Here is a 22,524-nt window from a genome sequence, read left to right as displayed (position 1 = left end):
CACTTGATGACACATTTTTTAATTAATTAATTAATGTGCTATAGTCATACTAGAGTTGTAGCATTTGCCTTCACTGACTGGTACTGGAGAAGGCATGCATAAATAAAATGGACATCTCTTTGATAGGCAGCTGTACCTCTGAGGCTAGAAGCCGAAAGTAATGATACTGACAATGGAGTTTAGAACTTAGTGTAAGTGCTTTTTATTGATCATTTGTTCTTTACTTGAGCCAGTGTAGAGAAAGAAAGCATAAATTTTGGGCTGTTTTGCATTTTTTTGTAGGCCCTTCTTAAAAGATATTACAGATTTTGGGAATATTTATAAATAACTGATGTCGCTCCACCATGCTGTTCACACACTTTGCTAACAGTAGGCCAATCAGCGCCTTCACTCCCCTCTTTCTCATGCTCACTCCCACTGCTTGAAATGTGTCAAAATTCTCTTGGTTTCCTTCCCTGTCTTCCTGAAGGAGGAGGAATTTCCTTGGGAAGCGTTTCACATTCCTGGCAACTAGAGAGCCCCTGGTGCAGCCGAAGCCAGGCCTCTTCCCCCTGCCCTCTGCCCCCCTCTGTATTCTGTTGTAGAGCCTGCAACCTGGGGACGGGTATAGGGTGAGATGTGGATTGCCCACCCTGTTGAAAAGTTTTGCTGAACTGGCCTGGAGCTTCACAGTTCATGGGCATGCACTGAATGCTCATGTTGAATTCCTCACAAAGGGAAGAAAGGTTCGTTTCCCCCTGCCTGGACCTCAGAATGGGAGAGAGGCCAGATTCTTGTGTGGGTGGATACTGGGGTCTCAGCTAGTGACGATATTCAACTTCCTGAGCCAACAAGTGAGGCGAGGAAACTGTCCACTGACACAGGGAGGATCCTGTCAAAATAAGCACATTTGGGACAGTGTTTCTCAGCTCGTATTTTCTCTCTCGTTCTTGCTCTACTTATTTCCCACCTCTCCCATTCAGGCATTTCCTGAGCTGTATGTGCCAGCAGTAACACACAGACTATTATTTCAGACACAAAACACTAGCGTGGATGAATGAGAGCATATGACAGACCATTTGAAAACATGAACATTGGCATAAATGCAGTCATAGATCCTGTGTTACCTTCTAGCAGAGTGTAGTGTTGTAAACAAACACAGCTAGCACTGGGTGATGTTGAGAACATAAAGATAGCAGGAATTATCAGTAACAGCATGATCTGAACCTAAATGAACTAAGTTATTCAAAATTGTGAAAATCTATTCATTGTTTTAATGATCAAATTCCATTATTACTGTTGTCCACACTTAAAAATAATTTCTTTAATGTCATTGTTGTGCTCATGAATGAGCTGATGCCTGTGACTTTGCTAAATAATATCAAGAGATAAGAATCAACACTTTGCTGTCTTGTTGGGGACATAACAGTTCCTTGAGTGTCAATTCTCAAATAGCATTGAGCTTGATGCCCTGCCCACTTGTCTAATCACAGATTAAAGAGTCTGAACTGTCTGGAGTCGTCTTTGCTCAATTAGCACACACTACAAATGTGCAACCCTTACTGTCTTTGCATCATATATTTTGAAGCGTGTTGAGGCTGTTAGTGTTGTCTTTCATTGATATTAGAATTAGTGCTGCATGGAGATGGAGAAAAGCAAGGTGTGAGTGCAGAAAATCTTGGAGCATGGATACATTCAGCACATTAGTCATTTGGACATATTCAGCCAAGGGGAATGGACTTGGGGGAGAAGTAGGAAAGCATTTTTGGGCTGCCGTTGTTCATTTCAAGTGCAAAAATGGTACCATTACATGCACCAGTTGTTTTATCAGTGGTGGATATTTCAGAAATATACTGTACGTCTGTTGCAATACTTCACTTATTTATGAAGTAGTTGTCATTCTGGGAAGTTTAAGCATTTTTTAAATCTTATTCAGGAAATAAAGCAGAATCATAGTTGCGTATGTTGCTGACTCTTGTATATTTATTGATTACACAATTCCCAGATCGTAGCAGCCCTTCATTTTTCTTTCTGGAAGTTTTGTCTACATTGCAGAAAATAATTTTGAGTTAGGGCACAGTCGTGGAAGACCTCTTTGTCAGCTGCAATCCAGCTAGTATCATTAACACTGACAACACACAACCTCACTCCATATTTCTTCCTGAAGCAGTATTTTCTAATCTTTATCCACCAAACTCCTGTATCATCCCTCTTTACCTACCCATACCCAGAACTAAATTAAAACCAGATATGATGGTGGCAGTTGCATGAATTAAAGGGAAGACTTTATCCTGTCTGGTGCTAATCAGAGGCACCATATGTCAGTATGAAATATTCATTGTGAAACTGAATAGATTCTAATGCTGAAATGTCAACACTGTTAGTCAACACCTAGTTTTGCCCAGTTTCATACATTCTATCAAGGTAAATAGGATTAGCTATAGTCTTCCTGTGCGTAGATTTCTAATAATTAGTACATTTTTTATCTTTTCAAACATATTTTAGCTAAAATGTTTCAAGTTGATTCTCCTCATTTATATTCATACCAGGGCTTTCTGAGCTTTGTTTCAAACTTGGTAGACTGAAAATTGATCAGGCATGTTAAAAATGTGTAAAAGCTCCCAGTGGTCAATGTAAAAGTCTGGCAGGCTTTCTTCACCATCCTTTTCATTTAATTTTTATTTATCTTTCTACAATCCAGCCCATTCATCTGGGCTTTTTAAGTTGAATCACTTTCAGTAATTTTTCAAAAGACTTTCTCAGGCTTTCTCAAGTCAAAGATAGTGGACTGTGACATAGTTTCTACAGTTTAATTTATTCATGCTGTTTTGCATTTCCAAACATTTCCTCGTAGGGTTGCATAATAATGGCTAAAATGATAATCACAGTTATTTTGCTCAGTATTGAGCAAAGTAATCATTATGTACCATTAGTATTCACCCACCTCAGGCAGCAAAGCAACTGTTCTGCAAATTTTAAATTGACAGGAAATTGCCTTCACATTAACAGTGTGTCTGAACGTTGTAACCCTATAAATAATTTGCTGTGTATTATGTTTAAATAGTGAAGGGTACTCTTTTATTGCAATGTTCAATTTCTTCTTTCAAGGTTTTTGAATTTTCCTGGTCAGTAGGCTAGACAGAGAGATTGTTTTAAACAAGGCTTTGCTCTTGAGCTTTTGATCTTACCAGTAGACTCCACGCAAACAAGCGTTACTGCCAGGCAGACCATCCACCTTAATAGGATTTTAAAACTCAGTCATAACCTTGTCAGAGGCTGTGACACTTGCAGGATTAACATTCATTGTGAAGCCACTGGATGCAGTAGGTATGAACTTGAAGACCTACCCTCATTAAGAGGATGTACTGTAGGCCACAGTAGTTGAACTGATAATCTCATCATTTTCTGCATGCTAGAGAGATAGAATCTGTCATGTTACTTCTGTTATGTTGCACTGTAGGTGATCTGGTCAAGGTGTCTTTAGCTCTGATTTTGCCTGTAAACATGCCATGCCTTGTCAGATCTTGTCTTCCATGGCCACAACAAACATGGACCTGCTGACCTCATCAGTTTGTGTTCAGGGGTGAACAAAAGAGCTGTTTAGCACTGCAAAAACATCAACAATTGATGGCAGCCATGTACTGAGTTCCTGAATATTTGATTAGTATTAAAGAGGCTGAAGAGTTGAGAACAAATCTAAGGTAGTTACTAGTTAGAGGAACCACAGTGGGAGCTCATGCATCTGGAAGCATTTGTTTAATACTGAGAGACTGTGTTGAACTGTGAATATACTGCACTGTGATTGCTGACTCACAAGTCTTGTCACTGGGTTATGTCGTCATGTGAGTCTTAAGTTTAAGATGACTGATTTGGCTTGGTGCCAGTAGGAGCGGGAGAATCTTTTTTCCTAGGCATGTGTGGACTTGATGATAAAATAAAGGGACAAGTTCACCCGATTCTTGTATTTCCTGTTGTCTTTGAGCAGCAGCCTTTGCATTTCTTGCCTCAACTTAAAGAAGGCTTTGTCCCCTGCCCCATTTGTCTCAGTCGAAAACATGCACAACTTGCTAGCACACCCTTCATTATCAGATAGAAGGCTTTGAAGGATTCTACCAAACCACCCACTCAAGAGCATTCTGGTCAAACCTCAAATTCACACTTCACAGATAAAAATGTTTTTCAAATGGGTGTTTGAGGGAAAGCACTGGCTTAAATCACCAAACGGAGATAAAATCTGGCACTGAGCTCTAATGCACCAGCCTCGTGTAGTATTACATAAAATGTGCTGGTAATCCCAACAACAGTCAGATTCTGCCACAGCTCTGGGGAGCCTCAGGACCACAGAGTTCACAAAGACCATATTACAGAGTATTATGACAGATATGAGTGCAGCTATTACGTCCTCTACTCTTGTGTTCTCGGAAACCAACCGGTTTATCTCCTCCCCAATCTATTTTTCTTTTCATAACGCGTCCCTGAGGCTGGTTTCATACCTGAGTGATGACACCTGTCCTACCTACTCCATTGCACCAAATCGCTCCACTGCAGCTCATGTATCTGCACCAGCTGGCCCAACAAAGTAAAATCCATACCAGGAATGACTTTGCACAAACTATGTGTTGAAAGAGGGAATTAAAAAAATGGCTAAAGGGATGTTTTGTGGCTGCACCTAAAATAACAAATACCATAGTCAGATGGAATGATTTCTGCCAGTACAACTTTTTGTATATATTTTAGTGCCTTTATGCTCACAGGGGTTCATGAGGCTTGCAACAAGTATAATTTCTTTTCATTTTTTATCAGTGGTGACTCATTTAATTGTTTTTTTTAAATAATTTATACAATAATAATTGTATAAAGTACTGAAAACCTTTGGGCCTTTGGGCTTGAATAAGTATGTAGAGTTTGCTTGTTCTCCCTGTGTCTGTGTGGGTTTCCTCGGGTGCTCAAGTTTCATCCGGCAATCCAAAGATATGGAAGATTGATGCCAGAGGATTGACAAGGAAGTTGTGCATTTAGCCTTGCTTGGCCAAAATATGGCTGCTGGAACACACTGAGCATACAGATGGAGAGCGGAGGCTTTTTACTGAATGCATGAACTTCCAGTAAGAAATACCTCCCACCCTGTGGATTATGCTACAGGACATGTTTGAGATGTTTCATTAAATTTTTTTTTAACTACAGTAAAACCACCCTTCAAGCCCGTAGGGGTTTAGTGTTTGTTGCTCAAACGATTTAATCCATATCTACAAAACATTGTAAGGGCTCTGTTTAGCTTAATCACATGACTTCTGGCCAAGCTTAAGCTGCCATCTTATTACAAAATATTTTGTATTGTGTTTTGATTAATGAGTGCGTACCATCTGTTGTTTTGCATTATGGGAATTAATGTCTGATGTCAAATGTCCATTGTTACAACTATAGAAGATTAAAGGATATATTTGTAATTTCAGCCCCTGTGCTAACCTCTGACATTCAGCAATATGTTTACAGCAAAAGATCAAAATAGACACGACTCAAGGCCTGACTGGCTTTATAAACCTCTCTGCCACATCAGAAGCCATCCCTTGAAGGTTACTTTCTTATCCATAGCTCTGTTTGATTTCAGTCTTTGAGTTATGCTGCTATTGTGAACATTAAGTTGTGTCTTACACATGAAAAAACAGCCACAGAATTCAGGCTTTGCCAAATTAATAGCTTCCTCTTGTTCCTTTGTGTACCCAGGCTACAGCCTCTTCTTCTTCTTTCACTGTGGCCCTGAGAAGATTTCATTCAGGGAATTAAAGCCCAACCAGCATATGGCCATCTGGCACACATAACCAGATATTTGGGGGCTAAAATAGCTTTTGCATGCAAGGCTAAGTGCAGGCTAAGCTCTTATGGCACATCTTACTGTGTGAATTTGTTAAAACCCGATCCATTCAGTCTTCTGGATTAGTCCTTATCACTCATAATGTAGACTGTATTCAAAAATTATTTTAGCTGCTTCCAGATTACCTACCATTATTCACCTTACTACTTCTCTGTTCCCTCTCCTGCCATAGAGCTTTGGAACATCCATTGCTTTCCCATCTTTGTCTAAAAACTGTGAATTTGAGGCAAATTCAGTGAAGTGAAGAATTTATTAAAAACATTTCTAAGGATGGTGTATGGATTTGAGAATGTAAGGCTTTGTTTGTAAGGAGGTTTATATGGATTGCTCTCTGAGCAAATCTCAGTAGCTCCATAGGCTAGCCCTCAGTGTGAATAGACCCACGCTTGTTTTTCCTGTGGGCAAATGAAATATTCAAAAGAAGCAGCTTTTAGACTAGCATACCCTTTATTTGGGTTAAATTATGCAACTAGACATGAACAAATAATAGCGTTCTGAAAGAACAAAGTGCTATGGCTTTCCTTAGCAAAGACCTTGACTACAGAGAAAGGGTTTTTTGTCAGTCTCTCACATACAAGCCAGTGGCTTACACAGTTTCCTTAAGATTTTCATGCAGAGCATTATGTTCAAGCATGTTTTATTAAAAGAATGTGACCGCATTCATATCCCAAGCAGAGAATACAAGAAATAGTACATTGAAAGCACTAAAAGCATGACTTGGAGTCTTTTTTTTTCTTTTTCTTTCTCAGAAGCCCCCCAGCACATACCAAACATAGACAGTCTCTTTTTCATTCAGCCCTCTGTTACATCACTCATCCTCCATCCTCTACTTCCCCCTGCTTTGTGCCTCTGACAATTGCTGTGCAGTGATCCGAGGTTGTGGAACTGGCAAAACATCAACTAGAGTGCTGACCAGGGGAAAAGAATTACAAAAGTGTGGTTTTGTTTAGGCAGCATATCGTTCAGTTCAGAGGGTTTGTTGGCCTCTCTGTCAATGCCATGCATGCTCATTTGTAGTCTGTCAGGGCCCATGTCCACACTTGCTTGATAAACTTTTTATGGCCCCATGAATGTTAAGATGTTGAAAGCAGAACTAACTTTTCATCAAAGTAGAAACAGTATAACTTCTACTGATGATTCAGTCTTTCCATCTGAGACAAATGTGCACTTAAGCATTGGTAAAACATGTAGAAATTGACACTCACTTTGTGTAAGTCGTATCCAAACATTGGGCTTTTTCATTCTTGGAGCTATTGCCATGGGATGACTGCTGTAGCTGCTGCCTCTTTGTAGGCTCTTAAACTGAAGGCTGTTTCTATCATACAGTTATTTGAGATGCTGCTATCACTAAAGTGGTCCAGAAATAGCACAGAGATAGTAGCCACATGTACTCTTACACACCAGGACATCTTGAACTAATGGCTTTGAAAGATGTTTATATAGATGGGATTTGTGTTGTTTGTTGACACTGGTCCAGATGAAAAGTACTCTTGTTGTGATATGCGTGTGATGAATGATGTATTTTTTAACATTGTAAACTAGAATTTTGTGAAGCATTTCTTCCCCACTGTATTGTTGTCAACTGAATAGTAGTTACACACACAATTATTATAGTGGAAACATTAAATATATTTAGCTTTCAACTATTTCCTTCTTATGATGACCAAAGATCTTTATGTGATCTACCTCTTTCTGCTTCAGCTTTGGCATGACTGGAAATGAGGAATCAACAGAGAGAAAGGTCTGTGGTGTCAGTGTCTTTTGCCTTCAGCATGATTATTTCCTCAGATGCTTCCAGTCACATCTTCTCAAATCTGATGCCAAGGCTCAGGGCCTGGGGAGTTCACTTCAGATTTGGGGTTTGCATTTTTTAAATACCTTTTGATGTCAGTGTAATATGAACTGTGTCTGCTGCCACATAAGCAGTCTTCAGACAGACATATCATTTTACCAAAGAGCCAAATTCAAAGCAGCCAGTGACTGAAGCTTGGTGTTGGGCCAGAAGTTTTCTTTGAGACCTGACTCCAGAAGAACCTGCGTGAGGTCTCCATGTTTGTGTGTATTAAAGAAAGCCAGCCTTACTTAGGGGAGGGCGAGGTCAGAAAGGGGTTAACAAAAAGGACAATTCACTGTGCAGAATGCGTGTGACTTCCACCTCGGTGTCCACCTTTAATCCACCTCCCACAATTGATTTGGTTTCCTCTGATTTTCTGAGTGACAGGCTTGTTTGAGACATGGCAACATAACTTTCTCTTGATTCAGTTGTAGAAGACGGTTATGTATGAATTGTAGGTGATTTGGAGCAGTTGCACACTTGTCATACTTTTTTTAAATTTTAGCCTGCTCTCTGTCACTAGCGATCCTGTCGATCTAAAAAGCTTTATGCTTAAGTAATTAAGTGATAGACATACATTAGAGGAATTGTAAATGCTTTAAATGTTTACCTTTCCTTCTGAAGTCTTCTTGTTATTACGGTAGAGAAAATGGACGAAACAGCTGAGATAAGATAATGCACCATGCCGTATAACCCACAATTGCAGGCTCCTTATCTGAAACCAAATATTTGACCGCGGCTGTTTGAGTGTACTGTCTGATAAGTTGTTTTGTTTGTTCTGCACAGATAAACGTGAAAGGATTTGACTGTAGCATCTTTCATAACAGGAACATCAGCAGTAGCTCTCACTTCCTTTTCCATCTAATGATATTTAGTGACCATGACTGGTTTGAGGTTTAAACCAACATCGATTACCACGTGGCTTAACGGATGAAGCACTATTGGAAACAGTTTTATGTCATTGCCTCCAAGTCCTGATTATTTTATTCAGATTTTGTTGTCAGAGCTTCACTGTTTGCTAGTTTAGCCACCTGTGTGTTTATAGTGTCCAGGTTAGCCCTTAATAAAGTAGGAAATCAAAGATTGAGATTAGGTTGTCATGGATTTTTGCTATGTTATTTGCAATACCTGTGGTTGCGAAGCTGCCATCAGTCAAACTACAGAGCCTTCAGTGTAGATTTACATTCTTCTCTCCTCAGACTTTGCACAAAAAGCCTCCATATCTTTGATATACTTTGTAATATTAGTATGTCACAGGAAGCAGCCTGTATTATCTTAAAGAAGGAAATGGCCCTGTAATCTAATGGCCTCGCTTTACTTTATAGGCCGAAAGGGTCAACAGTTAGTGATGGTACAGTGAGTGAACTGGATGGCACTAATGGACTTAGATGGAGCAGGGCTGCTCATGCTGCTGTGAGTGTTGCCATATAGGCTAAAGCTATTAGCTGTGGAGTATTCAGGCACCTACTGGGCACTGTCTTTTAGAGCGTCAATAAATGTTCATTGTGACATGATGATGATATTACGCTGCTGTCAGTTGTTTTATATCTAAATGTCAATAATAGAAGATGTCATGTAGGGAGAGATTTGCACATTAACTATAAATAGCTTGTGGTAGGGTAGGATTCTGATTCCTGCTGTGACTTAGAGTTTGAAAAGACTTGATGGACGCAGACAGTCATAAACTAGCATATGGGATATGATATATAAGTGGCAGTTTATTAAGTAAAGATACAGTAGTGATATTAAATGCAGTTTAACAGAGCAGCCTTGCAATAAATTCTACCCTCAAGAAGGTTAAAATGTTCAGTTTTTATTGAAACGGTTTCAAAGAAAACCAGCAATAGACTCCATAACCAGGATACTAGTGTGCATGTGAGGATCAATAAAGTCTATAACAATGATGACCCAATCAGAAGAGCTTGGCAGGCGATGAGTTGGCTTAACTAGCACAAGCACTGAAACTGAAAGAGGGATTTCCCCATGGGCTCTTATCAACTGGGAAACAGACAGAAAGTGTATTACTTATCTTTGCTTTCCACTGCCTGTTCGCAGAAATATTGAACTGGAGACGGCTGTATAGGTTCTCCACCTACACAGTCTTCTCTGTGGATTGATAACACTGTTGTGTTTTGGTCCTCTTTGGCACAGTGAGGCATGCTGTGATCCCACCCCAGGCTCTCTCTGGGAATATAGGAATGACATGCCAAAATGGAGGATTAATGCATCTTTCGAGGGGCTTCTCCAAGCTCCTATTTTGATCTTGAGTGTGTGCCAGTGTCTATTGAGTGGAGGGGAGGCCATTCCACAAATGGCAACCCCCCTCCTCATATTCCTGTAATCGCAAACACACAGTATATCCATACTGACAATCCTTTCTAAAACTAGCTGAATTATCCTTGACCCTGTGTCTGCCCCTGCCAGATATTTTAGCACAATGATTAGTGCTTTTGTGCGACACCTGGCCTGTCACTGCAGTCACTGTTTGGGTGGTTAAGTGAACTGGCACTGGGTAGCAGCACAGGGACAGACTGGCACCAGGCCAGAACAGATGGCCACGAGTTTCACTTACAACACAACACAGTGGCAGGCAGGAGTGGCGATAACACCTCTGTCTAATAAAAAAAAATCCCTAGTTCCCTAGGTGACCCCTTCAGTGCCTGCAGCCTTTTTAATTACATGTGAATCCCAGTCTACTGTGAGGGAGAGAGAGAGAGAGGGAGAGAGCAAGAGCAGTGACAGGATAGAGATGTTGTTAAACCATCAGCCCTGCTCGCTTTCTCCCTCCCCCCATCCTGACAGAGAGCTGTAGCTGACTGGTGACTCATCCTCACCATAAGGCAAGCTGGATCCATGCGCTACCTACAAGGTTTAACATTTAATTACTCCAGCCGCAAATAGATTTGCATTTGTTATTTGTAACGCACGAGATAGCTTAGTTAATCGTGCAGCCAAGTGGATTGGCAGTTTACGCTTGAATTCCCACAGTAAAAAGCAGTTGAATTATGTTGTCATTTTTTTGGGCCAAAGGGAGGTTCTGCAGAGGAACACCAAGTTCGTGGCCCATTCCTGTGGTTAAAATTTTATATTGTCATCATTAAAGATATATTCTTTTGGCTGCTTGGATAAACCTCCCTTGGGATCTAATGACCTGTAGCTGGCTTCCTTCCTTTTTCCTATATGCTGTTAATTCAATCAGTGAAGACCGAGAGCAAACATATTAATTAAACATAATCAGGAGGAAAGAGGGCATTAAGACATATAAAAGTCAACCTAATGACTTTTGATTTTGATGTGCACAAACCTTTGTACACTTGTAAACAGACCACCCCATTGTCGTCGTCTATTACACTACAATTTCCTTTGTGCTTGAACGTGATGAGTCTTCATGAATCATACTTGCCCAGGCAGGAGTGCCTGAATGAAGTCAGTGAATGTTGCAGAGTGTCTCCTAAGGAAAGTGGGTGACTGGATAGTTACTTGTTTGCTTTGTCTTTCTTCCACTCTTCTGATTCTGGCTCAGATCACAATTTAATGCAACAGGACTAACAGGAAGTTTAGCAAACTTGGCTTGGGAGTTTCTGACTTTTTGTAGAGTGTCTTTCTGTGGATGCAGAAAGACGGAAAGGGGGAGGTTGGTGCAGGTGAAAGGAAGGGGGATTTAAAGGTCACAAATTGTTCAAAGAGCCATGGAATTGGGCTTGTGTCTGGTTTTGGCCTTTTTAATCAGCCTCAACTTTATAGGGCAGACCTGAGAGATTTAGACCTACGCATGTTGTTCTGTTAAATACAGTGTATTTTACTGTGCCTGCTGCCCTCTTCGTACCTTATTTGTGACTCACCCATTATAGATCTGTGACAGTTCTGGAGTGTTAAAAAGCCCAGTCAAAAACACATTTAACTTCTTTTGAGGCGTATGTAAGTACATGTTTCTTTTATTTAATAATGAACAGATGGCAGTAAGTCACATAAGCCTCTGTGCTCAGCTTTTTAATATGTAGCAGCATGCTCAAACACGGCTGACTGTGTGGACATTTTACTGCATTATGGCTTGTCAAAGCTCCTGTGCTATGTCACCTTCCATGAAGAATTCTTCCATAAAGCTGACAGCAGGACCCCTGATTTAGTAGCACTTTGGTGCATCATTCATTCACAAAAAGTAATAGATTTTTCTTTGATGACGAAGGACACAAACCTGAATAGAGGAAGGTTTCATTTCTCAGTTGCTCTCTTAATTGTTCACTCGACAGTCATTCATGATTCCTGGATATTGCCTATTGTTATTATGATCATACCTGTGGTCCAAAAGAAGAATGAAGACACACACAGAAATATAATGTCAAGGTGCTGCTTTGTCGGCCATGCTCTTCATTCCCAGATGCTACAGCGTGTCGTGAAGGTGTGCTCACACTGTGTTAGTCATGCCACTAATCTGTTTCTTTTTCTCTTCCCGTCTCTTATTCTTTGTGTTTTCTACAGGCTCTGCAGCCTCACACTGAAAAAGCTGGTCGTCCTCAAAGAACTGGATAAAGAGCTGAACTCCCTGTCTATAGCTGTCAAAATACAGGTGAGTGGGCTAATCTCCCATGTGTGATGGGACTAACAAGCTCAAAACATTGGGAGCATGCATGCAACATGTCACAGTATGGGGTCTATAGCTCACTGTTTCTGAGTTGTTTGTGAAGGCAGTAGGCTATTGAACATACTGATAAAACCTATTTGATGGAAAGACACGCTGATAATTCTGCCAATTGACAAAAACCTCCTCAGCTACACAGGAAGCTCTGGTGAGTCACGTCCACTCAGGTGCTTTAAATGGCAGACTAGCATTACTACTCTAAGCAGGAGTATAAGCACCTTAAGACGGATTGTGATTATCTCACATTGACTGCGACTGTGGGTGACCCTGACGTTTTAAGTATTCCCAACATTTCTATGTAATTAATAGCAACAACCAGCAGTTAGCTGGATAAACAGAGATAAAGAGGGAGATGTTTCAGGTATTTTTCAGTGTGTGAACATCTGCCCTGGCGTGTGTGTGTATGTTTGAACAACCCAGTTGATTTTACAGCAACTGTAGCTGTGCTGCTCACTAAACAAGTTGACATTTTGTCATTATCTTGTGCTCGAATGAACAAGGTTGCTGCAATAGGGTTAAAACCTACTAGCAGTATGATCATGGCAGACAAGACTTGGGGTCAGTTGAGTTTTCTCGTCGCTATCGCTGTAACAACACGTTCCTGTTCAACAAAATTATTCCCAGAACACAGAGTGAGCTTTTCAGAAAGGCGGCCTTTGGTATTGCCTTCTCAGAATAATATTTTGTTAGACAGACATATTTTTGGCAGAGTCACAGAGGTTGTTTTGGTTTGTGAATTTCCAGCCCCTATCTGTGTCCTCACGTTTGTGTTTTTTTGTATGTATATACTTGTATGGGAGCCTATCTCAAGGAAATTTAAATCGAACGCAACTGGACTTAGTTGTAGTGTGGGAAGATGTTTCACCTCTCATCCAAGAGGCTTCATCAGTTCCTGTACGCATCTGACCAGGCTGGGACTGGTCCAGTTGCATTCGATTTAAATTTCCTTGAGATAACTATGACCTGGATGAATGAGAATATCCACAGACAGTTGTTTTAAATGGCAGCTTATATACAGATATTTAAATATTGTGTATTTGATATTATACAACATTACATCTATTATTTTTTGCATTGCAATCATGGAAACTGATACACCTATTCTGACCTAAAATAGTGTGATGTATACTGCAGGATCATAGACTGATGTGTGGTGGCAGAGTGTTGGAGCCGTAAGTCTGCAGACACGTTTCACAGTTTCAAAACACACACTCAGCAGTAAGCCTAGTAGCGGTTGTAAAGATGATGGTCCACTGCTTCTGGAACAGTTGCCTCTGAGAGAGAACTAAGACCAGTGAGTACAGCCTAAGTGCTCACAAACACACAGATGAACACACTGCCCTGAGGTGGCCATGTGGAAATCACTCTCTAAAGAAGAAGTCATTCATACTTTTTTCGCTGACATTGTCCAGAAAATCTAATTAGAGAATTAGACTGAAGAATTAGACCTGAAAAAGGAAAGAGTCCGTAATTTGTACCAGAAAGATTCTCTGCCACATTAGCAGAAGTCTGAGCAAATGCAGCAAATTTTGTGTTTTCCACAGATGAGAGACAATCTAGTGAGTAGGCTTTACCTGGTGCTGTATTTTGCAGATGCTTTAATAATATGTATCCTGTAGTTACTGCTCTCTCCTCACTCTGTGGTCTGGAGGTGTAGCATACAAAACATGCCTTTATAAAGGGCCTAATGAGTAGAGAAGGCAAGCAGTCACAAAGTGTGCATGAGATATTGTAGACAGAGGAACCAAATACTTTGAATAGGTTTCGATCCAGAAAGCCACATTTCTCTATCCTCATGCCTCAGTAATTGTCCATTTTTCTGTCCCACTCTCAATATTGTCCCCCATATTATGAAATTTAATTGAACTTTTATGCAATGGTGGGCAATTCTATTTAAAGAGAAACACCCCCCCCACCCCCCCTTTACTGTCATCCAGAAGGAGAAAGCAGCCAACCAAGTGTGGCTTTATCCATGAGCTACGTTGTCTCCAGAGCGTGAAATCTCTCCATTTCTGCTGAGCTGCCCGGAGGACAGCCGAGCAAAGCTCTGTTCGCCACAGCTCCGGAACTGGAGCATTAAATGCAATTTCCAGCAGGTTTGGTTAGGGAGAACACAGACACTGAGGGGATAAAGAGACAGTTGGAGAAGATGACAGAAGAATAAGAGGGTTTTGTTTTCAGACAGTGAATTACAAAGCTTCGTTACCGCATGTCATCGGTCCCTGTTCTGCATACAGTGGCCATCTCTTTTCTCTCTCTGGGTCTCATCAGGTTAAGTGGCCTACGTGCACACAAACCCCCTGTAATGGCTAACCATTTGGATGGTCTCCCAAAGCCACAGCAGCGGGGATGATGAGATTGCTGTTTAGTCTGCAGGAGGCTCTGTGTTCCCTGGGAGATTGTCTTCTGTCTCTCACCCTGGAGACTGCTGGGTCACTTCAAGTAGCTTAGGCCTCCTTGCACAAAACCTCTGCTGCATTTTCTGCACATTAGGTTGCAATGTGGTGTGCTACTGCACGAGCATTACATGATTATGCATTTTGTGCCCTGTCTTTTTTCTGTGCTGTTGCCTGAGGTTGTAGCCAGACATTGGTGTCAGCTGGATTATGATAGGAAAGGCGTGCAAGCCACATTTCAGTGCGAGCCGCTGTCCAAAGCACTTCCATTTGCTGTCCACTCAGATATGATCCAATTGTATGTGTGTGTGTATGTATCAGTGTGTGTTTGGTGAAAGCAGAAGCCTCACAATCGTATGTTGAGCTCTTGTTGTGACCCTGAATCACTTCCTTTCTTTGCTGCAAACAGGGGAGCCAATTTAGAGAAATTATGATGTTTAAAAAATAACCTTCAGAAGAAGTGTAAAGTTGAACTTGTTTTCCCACAGACTTGTGGGGCTTGGTGGTGTGGAGGGGCTGTAAAATTCTCCATCTGGTCCCAGAAAGACAGTAGAGGAGCTTGTAGCAGGGGAGAGAGGGTGAGAGGAAGGGGGGCCAAAGGACATTCAGTACAAGCTTTCCTTGCCAAGGCTCTGTATTGTTAATGCATGTCAGGCAGTTTGAGAGTGCTCGGCTTTTGTGCCTTGATTCATTGTACCAGGCACAGAGCATGAGAAAAGACTACATACAAGGCCCCTTTGTGGACCTCAAGTTACTGACAAGGTCAGACTCAGAGGGAGTTAAACCCTCATCTTTTCTGTATATACAAAACTGGTGCTGCATCTACCTTCAAGGTGCTGTCAGCATATCCTTCTCTGGAGCATATTGAGCCAATAGTTTGGATACAAAACTGCTTATTACAACTGAATGCTTTACAAGTGTCAGCAAAGCTAATCATTCTTCATTCCCATGTTCCCTAGATCCTTATTTAATATATTGTGTGTGCAAAGATTAAATCCATGCATTTTAAATGATTGAAATTGCAGTAAATGTTCTTGTAAAACATCTCTTTGTGAACTAGGCTAGAGCACAGTGTTGCATGCTCATATTTTTAAGTTTACACTGATACTTGGGAGTTTTCACTGTATGAGAAAGTGACAGATTCAACAAAAAATTTTCCAAGTCAGAAAAACAGGTGTTGTGCCACTAGGCAGACTTAACCCGTTGAATATTTGTCATCACACATGTTAACTGCATCACAGCAGGATTGTTTATTGCATGGCAATGAGCACCCTTTACCCTTTATCTTCTGTGGTTTAGTCAGTACCAGTGACATAGGAAAAGAGGTAGTGGAAGTGGAGCTTTTACATTGAGACATCAGATGCAACACAGCTCAGCGTTTTTGCAAACAGTAGGATACTTAGTGTATTGTGGTGAAACACTTTTGACTGAAACTTATATTGACCAAAAAGAAGTTAAGTATGTTTTTGACGGGGCAGTAAAGTTGTATTACATTTTCTAATTGTTTGCCAATGATAAAATTAGTTGGAGAATATTTTAACACCAGCTTAGTCATGTATGAGCTTTGATTTTCACTGGAGAAGAAAATTGATTTGCTAGACACACCAAGCTATATGCAACTTTTTTATTTGATCGTCTCCAATTCAGCTGTTAACACTGCTCGGTTGACTTAGAGGTCAGTTGGTTTATTATTTGAAGAGTGGGTATAGACTGTATTCCAATTCTGCTGGCTGTGACAGACCCTATTAATCCTGCTTTATCATCTATCTGATCTGAGTTGTGAAATGTGATTAGACAAAAAAAAGGTCATATTTGGAAAAACAGTCACAGCATTACTGAAAAATGCATTGACATTTGGATGTTATGTATCCAAAATGTTATTTTAAATCACTCATGTACAGAATCTGAAGAATCACTGGATTCTTGAAGATAACCTTCTCTTGTATCTTGTGATGATTCCTCAGCCCACACCCAACCATTTCATTTGGTATCTGTTACATGATTTAGCAGCTCTGATGACATTAGGATCCAGTGTCGCATGCACTGTGTTTCTCCCCAGGGTATTAAGCCAGATACAGGATATCTTTACTGTTCCGTGCTGTCTTACTTGATTCTATTGGCAAGTTTAGCAGATACCTGAACTAAGCTTTCAGGACTTATGAAATTTTTACAGCCGTTGATGAGTTGCCAAATATATTACACAACAGATGTCTGTCTTCAGCACTCACAGCTTGACATAAAATTGTGAACTCAAGACTTGACAAGCTGTTTCTGTTCTCATGTTAACACTTTGAGTTCCTGTTGCACAATTATAAGTGGTAGAAAAAGAAGTTTGGTTGAAGAATTAAAGTATAACTAGACATGGAACATGATAAACTTTAGTCCAAGGCAAGAAAGAGAAACATGCTGAGGCAGGTCCTCTGAGGACACAGTGTGTTGGTGTCCTTACATTTGGAAGAGACTTCCACAACCCATGACATTTAAATCCCCGGGCTGTTTCACCACAACAACTTTGTGCCAGCTCCCAGAATTAGCTGATGAGGTTTTCGCAACCAGAATAGCAAGCATTAGATTCCAATAGAGATCCTCAACAACATGCAACATAATAAATGTATAAACATATCTTATTTACAGTACATTCAGAAAGTCTCTTTATTTTTTTCAGATAGTGTTATGTTGCAGACATATGCTAATATAGTTTAAATTAATTTTCCCTTATCAGTCTTCACTCAGTATCCCATAATGAAAGGGCAAAAACTGAATTTTAGAAAGTTTTGCAAATTTATTAAAAAGGATAAACTGAGATATTGCATTGACATAAGTATTCATAGCCTTTACTCAGTACTTAGTTGAAGCACCTTTGGCAGCGATTACAGCCTTGAGTCGTCTTGGGTATGATGTGACGAGCTTTACACAACTGGATTTGGGGATTTTCTGTGATTCCTCTCTGCAGATCCTCTCAGGCTCTGTCAGGTTGGATGGGGACAGTCGGTGGACAGCCATTTTCAGGTTAAACATCCAGAGATATTTGATTGGGCTCAAGTCAGGGCTCTGGCTTAGCCACTCAAGGACACTCTCAGAGTTGTTCCTAAGCCACCCCTTTGAGGTGCTGAGGGTCATTGTCACGTTGGAAGGTAAACCTTTGGCCCAATCTGAGGTCCTGAGCAGTCTGGACCATCCTGTTAAGGATATCTCTGTGTTTTGCTCCACTCAGTCTTCCCTCAACCCTGTCCAGTCTTCCTGTCCCTGTTGCTGCAAAACCACCCCGAGTTTGCGGGTCCTTTTTTTTCCGCACATGCCAAGCGGGCCTCTTGGATTACATTTAGTGCTGCAGAGTGTTGCAGTGATGGTCCCTCAGGACATTTCTCCCATCTCCACGCAGGATCCCTGGAACTCAGCCAGAGTGACCATCAGGTTCTTGGTCACCTCTCTTACCAAGGCCCTCTTCTCCCTGTTCTCAGTTTGGCCAGGCAGCCAGCCTAAAGAAGAGTGCTGGTTGTTTGAAACTTCTTCTATTTAAGAGTTATGGAGGCCACTGTGCTCTTGGGAATCTTCAATGCAGCAGAATTTTTTTGTAACTTTCCCCAGACCTGTGTGTCAGCACAGTCCTGTCTCTGAACTCTGCAGGCAGTTCCTCGACCTTATAGCTTGGTTAATGCTCTGATTTGCATTGTCAGCCTGAGACCTTATATAGACAGGTGCATACCTTTCCTGACACCTGACCTGAAGGGGTCTGAACGCTTTCTGAATACACTGTATTCACATAGAAACATTTTTAAAGTTATAACCCTAGCCAATTGTTTCTAAAATGCAGAATCTAGCAGTAGCTTAGAGAAATTGCTGGTTTGAATTTCTACATGTTTTAGAAAAATAAAATAAAGTGGGGAAAAGTGAATACCAGGTCTTGATATATTCCTGAGCAAGTCCTCCTGACCTCTATTTCAGTTGTTCTAGTAGCACTGTTCTTTAGAAAGCAATGAAGGAGAAGAGGACTGTTTGTTCTGCATTGCCTCAAGGTGTGAATCTGCATAAATGTGTGAATGTGAAGCAGGCTGGTACTAAAATAAGGCTCGCATGCTAAGCCACTGTTATCTGGACAGATATAAGCTTAAGAGACAACATAGGATGTGGGATTTGTGGAGGTTGTTCTTATTCCAAAGTGAGCATATTGAATGAGTTGTGAAAGCTAAATAATTATTGTGTTATTGGTGAATATTTTAACATCGGCTGCTCGACAGGAACAGTAGCGACACTTGTGGGTTCAGAGATCTGAAACTGAATGTGAGACCCTGTCAATGTCATATTTGGCTGCATATTTGGATTTTGTCAAAGATGATTGTGGAGGTGACCCTCCCACTCAGTCGCCTATTGAAACTCTTTTATATGACAGGGTTGTGGAGTTATGTAGACAGTTCAATTAGTACTAAATTAATATAATATCTCAAACTTTGTTATTACATTATGTACGCAGTATCTTAATGTAGTAGGCTAGTGGAACTGATGGAGCACAAACTCTCTGTAAATGTAGTCTGAGCTCCCTTATTGTCATATACATTCACTTCACAACTTCACCCCCTCAACAACAGAGCCCCAGAGCAGCATGTCGTCAGCCACCTTCCCCCACCCTGTTATATGTTGTTGTTTTATATATGCTTTTAAATGCTTATAAGCTGTGTTTGCCTAGATACCATCACAGAACTGCAACTTTTGACATGGGTTCAACATTAGCAGAAGTCCCACCCACACATAAAATGAAATAGTAAACTTATACTTTAGTTTCCTGACTGTAAATCTTACTGCAGTAAATCTTGTTTCTGCGTCTCCTTAAAAAAAGGACAAAAAACACTCATATTCTCGTTTCTCCTGCTGTTAGCGGAAGAGTCACATGTAAAAATAAGTTAATCCAGTTATATTTTGTTTTTTACATGTAAGCCCAAAAAGAGATTTTTTTCTTGTTTGTGTTCTCTCTTTTCATTTCCCCTGCTATCATTTTACTAGTGAAATGAAAGGGTTAGAACATGCACAGATCCTTTACCAGTTCTTCTGTGAATCACAGTTTGTATCAAATTTACCAAATAAGCAGCATCACTTCATTTTATTTTTTCATTCCAGAACAGATGTATGCCAGATTCAGGCTAGCAGCTATAAAACAAACCTGGAGTCCCTGTGTCTAATAGTTCATGTGTAGCATTTATAAGCCTGCTTACAATGAAACCTTGTTCTACTTTGTCTTTCAGGGTTCCAAGCGTCTTCTCAGATCAAATGAGTACATCCTCCCACCCAGTGGACTGATGGAGACAGATCTGGAGCTCACATTCTCACTACAGGCAAGGCCTCTGACATTATACTGTGAATTCTCACACTGATATGACAGCTTCTTGACAGACGGGACTGTGCTGATGTCTTTATCCACACTGGTGCCCCTTCTTAACTCCTTTGGTGTTAGGTTATTTTTTGATAGCAAAGATTTTTAAATATTCATCGGTATTTATACATGGGTCAGACGAGGTGTTAACTGTTGCTGGGGGACAGGGAATGTTGTTTTTTCTGTTGTTGAATAGGACAACAGAAATGAATCATTGCAGAAGTCACTGAAGCTAACCTAATGTTTCATATTTGAAATCAGAGACAATACATGCATGCTGACAGTTTTCATATTGGAGTAACTACATGGCTATAGAGGTGAACTAAGCCAGAATAAGGTGAACAAGGTGTGGAAAACAGACCTGTAGTCACAAATTACTCTGCAGCTGAGTGAAGGCTTGAAAAACAGGGACAGTATTGGAACTGAAAACTGCAATAGTGACGCCCAGCCAGCTTGTGAAACTTGATCTTACAAGCTATCATTGTGTGAATATTATAGACCAAGAAGGGGAAAAAAGTCAATGTGAGGATCAAGTTCTGTCAGTCAGAGACAATATGACTCCAGGGGAAACAGACAATGAGGATGAAAAGAGCAAATGTGAGGATGAAATGCTGATGAAGAGTCTCTGGGAAAAATGTAGCTCTGAAGTGAGACGCAGAATCTTGGTGAAGGTTCGCCAACAGTTCAGCCACAGTCAAGCAGAGAGACTGTGGAACATTTTCAGACTGTGAGATATCATAATCTGACACCCACCATGATAGCACAGTGAGACTGTGGCGGTACATCTGCATGGACTTGACCCATTGGTGTGGCATCTTTACATCATCACTTCACACATTTCAATACAGACAGCATTCTCACTACAAATAAATCTTCTGAAATAGTGAAATAAAGTTTGTCCAGGCCTGGATAGGTTCATACTGTTCAGAACTGTAGTTGTTGCCTGGCAGCCTGAGCACGAGAAAAAGGACTGTAAGGCGCACACCGGCTGGTGAAACACTGGAAATGTCTGATGGCATTAATATGGCCTGGCCATGCTCTATGCTACATTTGGTGGTAATAATCCGTGGCACAGATAACCAGTTGCCAGTTGATGGAGTAAAATCCACTAAGTCACTCACAGAGAAATACTTTGTGTGGAAATAAATAGCATTGGTGAACTCATTCAAACCCAAAAAGCTGAGAAAGTCTTGAAAAAAGTGGGCATTAGCTCTTCAATTACATAAGACACTGAAGGACAGTAAAATCTTGAGTAAGCCTTCAAGTGTCATTTGATGGGATGTGAGGAAGAATGATTTTAAAAATAAACAGTGAAAAAATGTCATTTATAAGAAATATAAGCTGAACATACTGTTTGTTTTTCATTGAAGAATTTGTTTACTCAAGGAGCAACATAACCAAATTGAATGTGGTGAAATAACAAAGAGCAAAGACTATATCATGCAGTCTGCATTGTTTATCTGACTTTATATTTGTTCTTTTCAGTACCCTCATTTTCTGAAGAGAGATTCCAATAGACTGCAGATTATGCTGCAGAGGAGGAAACGCTACAAGAATCGAACCATCCTTGGCTACAAGACTTTGGCTGTGGGAGTCATCAATATGGCTGAGGTAGTGTACAGTGCTTCAACATCACTGGGGCATCACTTTCAATCATTTCATTTAATGTTTCACTGTCAGGGTTAAATTTCTCCTGAGAAACACATCATTTCGCTCTGAGCTTGTGATCTGACAGTGACTGACATGGCTATTAGCGTCTTTGTACCCATTTCTTGGTTGCCAAAGACAGGGCCTCTTGTGCTACACATATTTCAGATGATTCATGCTCATCACACATACTGCTGTGTGAGATTATGGGCCATCTGGAGCTGGCTTCATATGCACTTTTCTGCAAACAGTGTATTCAGTCATTCTACACAGAAATAATGGACTGGGAGTGGATATAATGCCCACTGTGGATTTTTTTAAATGTAGATATTTTACTAAGTTCTTTTTTATAAAGCTTTTATCCTGATCCAGTGGGTACTTAGCAGTTATGTCATATCACTGAGCCATCAAGATGGCATTTTTTAATACCCGAAGTGGATGTACTTGCTTTGTTTGCTACCTATTGTTGGTTTGGAGATAACAAATTGAAACTGTTGGCTTTATATAGCAGATACAGATCAATTAAAATGCCTTGCTCAGGATATGATTAGTTGTGTGTTTGTTTGTGAGAGAGATTGAGATAAAGACAGAGATTTAGAGAAAGATATTGAGCATCATGCTTATCTGGAAAGGAGGAACACAAGTAACATTTCTCCATTTCTAATTACAGCAGCTGATGTGTGAGCCATGCTCAGTCAAAGTTACTTTCCAACAGTAGCCCTTGCCCTTAGGACAGGAAATGACTGACATCTGAAAACAAGACTAATGCATTATTGCACTTTAAAATACCAC

At 40.5% G+C, this 22,524-nt stretch overlaps 1 protein-coding gene and 1 long non-coding RNA gene across 2 annotated transcripts in view; one reads left to right on the top strand and one right to left on the bottom strand.

Annotated features, from left to right (window-relative positions):
* zmp:0000000755 (phosphofurin acidic cluster sorting protein 2) overlaps positions 1-22,524 on the top strand; it is a 44,626-nt gene that overhangs the window by 5,206 nt on the left and 16,896 nt on the right. Inside the window, exons 2-4 of the mRNA XM_018680220.2 lie at positions 12,165-12,252; positions 19,958-20,047; positions 21,571-21,696. Coding sequence (XP_018535736.1) covers positions 12,165-12,252; positions 19,958-20,047; positions 21,571-21,696 — 304 coding nt within the window. The remainder of the gene's footprint in view (positions 1-12,164; positions 12,253-19,957; positions 20,048-21,570; positions 21,697-22,524) is intronic.
* On the bottom strand, positions 179-7,257 carry LOC108885777 (uncharacterized). Its single transcript, XR_001961291.2, has 2 exons — positions 7,057-7,257; positions 179-871 (listed from the first exon to the last, which is right to left on the bottom strand). It is a non-coding gene; the product is annotated as an uncharacterized LOC108885777 (long non-coding RNA).

The sequence above is a fragment of the Lates calcarifer genome, linkage group LG16_LG22, assembly GCF_001640805.2.
Source record: "Lates calcarifer isolate ASB-BC8 linkage group LG16_LG22, TLL_Latcal_v3, whole genome shotgun sequence".
NCBI lineage: Eukaryota > Metazoa > Chordata > Actinopteri > Centropomidae > Lates > Lates calcarifer.
The sequence above is the reverse complement of the archived record's forward strand: the minus strand, read 5'-3'. Positions and strand labels throughout refer to the sequence as shown.